Consider the following 2,966-nt stretch of genomic DNA (forward strand, 5'->3'; position numbering starts at 1 on the left):
CTTTCAATTGCGGAGCCTCTGCTGCCACTGCATCAACCCCTGCTGCACCCACAGCTGCAGCCACTGCAACTGCAACAACTGCAGCAGCAGCAGCAGCAGCAGCAGCAGCTAGGCTGCCTGCAGCAAATCGAAACCACCAGCCTGGCTGCGCAATGCAGCAACGTAGCGCTTAATTGCTGAGCCTTCGGCGTCTCGCGTGATGTGGAGAGAAGGGGAAGTGACGACTTCAGCCCCGAGGCGCACATCTGCAGCAAAACGAAAAGTTGAACTTTTTGAAAATTAATTTTTTTTCGTTCTTTTTGCTTTTTTTAATTACTGCTGCAAAGCCCTTTCAATCCCGCGAGGTCTCATTCGAAAAAGCGCGAAAAAACGGAGTAGCTAACACTTTTATTCGTCTACTTCGCCTGCTGCTGCTGCTGCTGCTGCTGCTGCTGCTGCTGCTGCTGCTGCTGCTGCTTACGGCCTTGCTGCACGTACTCCACGGCCTGCTGCAGGCCCTACTACCGCAGCTACAGCTACAGCTACAACTACTGCACTGCAGCCCCAGCTACGCCCGCTGCTGCTGCTGCTGCTGCCGCTGCTGCTGCTGCTGCTGCTGCTGCTGCTGCTGCTGCTTACGGCCTTGCTGCACGTACTCCACGGCCTGCTGCAGATGCGTGGCCATCCGCAGCCGCAGCAGCACCACCGGCAGCCGCCGGCGGCAAAACGCAGAAGCTGCCAAGCCATCCACGGCCCCCAAGCCCTCGCGGCGGCTCACAACCCCCATGCGGTACCTGCAGCAGCAGCAGCAGCAGCAGCAGCAGCAGCAGCAGCAGCGGCAGCAGCAGCAGCGGCGGCGGCGGCGGTGGGGGCGGGTTCGCGGAAGAGGCGGCACGGCTAGGGGACAGCAGCAGGAGGGGCAGCAGCTAGAAGCGGGCTACCAGCAGCAGCAGCAGCAGCAGCAGCAGCAGCAGCAGCTAGCGTGGGGGCAACTGCTGCAGCGAAAGATTCAGGTGCCGCTATTCAAAAGCTAGCAGCAGAAGCAGCAGCAAGGAGAGACTCTGCGGCTGCTTGAGAAGGACTCATAATAGCAGCAGCAGCAGCAGCAGCACCGAGTAGCCACAAGAGTGGCCCCAAGTTCGCTCTGCTGCTCGCTCTGCTGCTGCTGCTGCTGCTGCAGTGGGGTGTACGTACAGCTTGTCCAGCAGCAACTCCGTCATCTTCATTCGAAAAGAATCTTCTGGAGGAATTTTTCGAAGGCCGGCGACGAGTTTGGTGATGAGGCCGCAGAGCTTGTTGTACCTGCGGTGTACGTACACCCCAACGCCCCACAGATACACCGCAGCAGCAGGAGCAGCAGCAGCAGCAGCAGCTGTTGCTGCTCAAGAGCGCGCTGCTGCTGTGCCAGGTTCACCAGCACAATGCCCTTCCCGCGACTGTTCCGGCAACACCTGCAGCAGCAGCAACAGCAAAACGGCAGCAGCGCGAAACAGCAGCAGCAGCAGCAAAACAGCAGCAGCAGCAGCAGCAGCAGCAGCAGTCTTCAGACCTGTGGTAGTCCTCTCTGTCTTGAATTAAATACTTTTTCAGAAATTTATTTTCTCGCGCCGTTTTGTCTCTTTTCCATTCAAAGAAATTTACTTTCTTCAGCAAACGCTGCTCGTGGTACTTGAGTTGCCTCATCTCTGCTGCTGCTGCTGCTGCTGCTGCTGCTGCTGTTCTTGTTGCAGTTGCTGCTGCTGCTTCAAGTTGTCCTGGTACTACTGCTGCAGCTTCTCTGCAGTTGCTGCGGGCTTGCTAGTCCCACTGTGAGTGTCTCTCCCTCTGCTGTCGCTGCTGCCGTTGCTGCTGCTGCGGCTGCTGCTGCTGCTGCTGCTGCTGCGGCGGCGAGTCCGCTGCGCCGCTGCTGCCTTCAGGCGAAGCTCTAGGGGGCGGCGGAGGGTCCCTTGTGGCCAGAAGGTCGTTCTGCTGCTGCTGCTGTTGTTGCTGCTGCTGCTGCTGCTGCTGTAACTTTAGTGTACGTACTCTTGAGAGCGGCTTGTAAACTCTGGAGCTGCAGCAGCAAGCCGAAGAGGCAGCAAAGGTGATGTATAAAATATAAAGAGTATAAAAGAAAGTAGGTTTTGCTGCTGCAAGACTTGGCTGCATGCAGCATGCAGCGGCAGCGGCTGCTGCTGCTGCTGCCGCTGCTGCTGCTGCTGCTGCTGCTGCGAGTGTCGTCGAGCCCCACAGGAGCGAGTGCCACGGAACTAGCAGCTGTCCAGCAGCAAGTTTAGCTTAACTGAGGAGTATTTGGAAAAACTGAAACGAAATTAACGAATTTAGTTCGCATTTGCGGATTTAACCTCGTATTTGGCCCGCAGCAGCAGCAGCTTGGCCCGCAGCAGCAGCAGCAGCAGCAGCAGCGGGAGTGTGGGCGTGGCGGGGCTGGCGGGGCTGCGGGCGTTGGTGGGGCGCAGCAGCAGCGCAGCAGCAGCTGGAGCAGCAGGATTCGACAGCAGCAACAGCAGCAGCAGCAGCAGCAGCAGCAGCAGCAAAACAGGGTTTGAGGCCTTTGCGAGCAGCACGCGAGTTCGGACTCTGGAATCGTTGAATCCGCAGCAGCGCGCGCGCAGCCACCACTCCCCCCTCCCTCCCCCGCAACCCCAACCCCAAACCCTAAACCCTAAACCCTAAACCCTAAAATGGAGCAGCCGAAGCTGGCCAAAGTCGAGAAAGTCCTCGGCCGCACCGGCAGCAGGGGCGGAGTGCAGCAAGTCAGGGTCACCTTCATGACTGAAGAGTCCGACCTGCAGGGCCGGTCGCTCATTCGCAACGTCAAGGGCCCCGTGCGCGAGGGCGACATTTTGGCGCTGCTGGAGACGGAGCGCGAGGCCCGCCGCCTCCGCTGAGCAGCAGCAGCAGCAGCAGCAGCAGCAGCAGCAGCAGCAGCAGCAGCAGCGGCGGCGGCGGCGGCGGGGGAGGGGGAGGGGGAGGGCTGCGGGGCT

At 59.7% G+C, this 2,966-nt stretch overlaps 2 protein-coding genes across 2 annotated transcripts; one reads left to right on the plus strand and one right to left on the minus strand.

The window, feature by feature from the left end:
- Nucleotides 1-547: 547 nt before the first annotated feature.
- ENH_00032330 (U3 small nucleolar ribonucleoprotein protein IMP3, putative) lies at nucleotides 548-1,662 on the minus strand (the record flags this gene model as incomplete). Its single annotated transcript, XM_013580222.1, has 3 exons — nucleotides 548-773; nucleotides 1,174-1,281; nucleotides 1,529-1,662. 3 exons carry the CDS (start codon nucleotides 1,660-1,662, stop codon nucleotides 548-550), a joined length of 468 nt encoding a protein of 155 aa, XP_013435676.1.
- Nucleotides 1,663-2,663: 1,001 nt separating this feature from the next.
- Nucleotides 2,664-2,870, plus strand: ENH_00032340 (40S ribosomal protein S28, putative; the record flags this gene model as incomplete). The annotated part of the gene is made up of 1 exon (XM_013580223.1): nucleotides 2,664-2,870. One exon carries the CDS (start codon nucleotides 2,664-2,666, stop codon nucleotides 2,868-2,870), a length of 207 nt encoding a protein of 68 aa, XP_013435677.1.
- Nucleotides 2,871-2,966: the final 96 nt, after the last annotated feature.

The sequence above is a fragment of the Eimeria necatrix genome, genomic scaffold, assembly GCF_000499385.1.
Source record: "Eimeria necatrix Houghton genomic scaffold, Enh_scaff2376, whole genome shotgun sequence".
Lineage (NCBI taxonomy): Eukaryota > Apicomplexa > Conoidasida > Eucoccidiorida > Eimeriidae > Eimeria > Eimeria necatrix.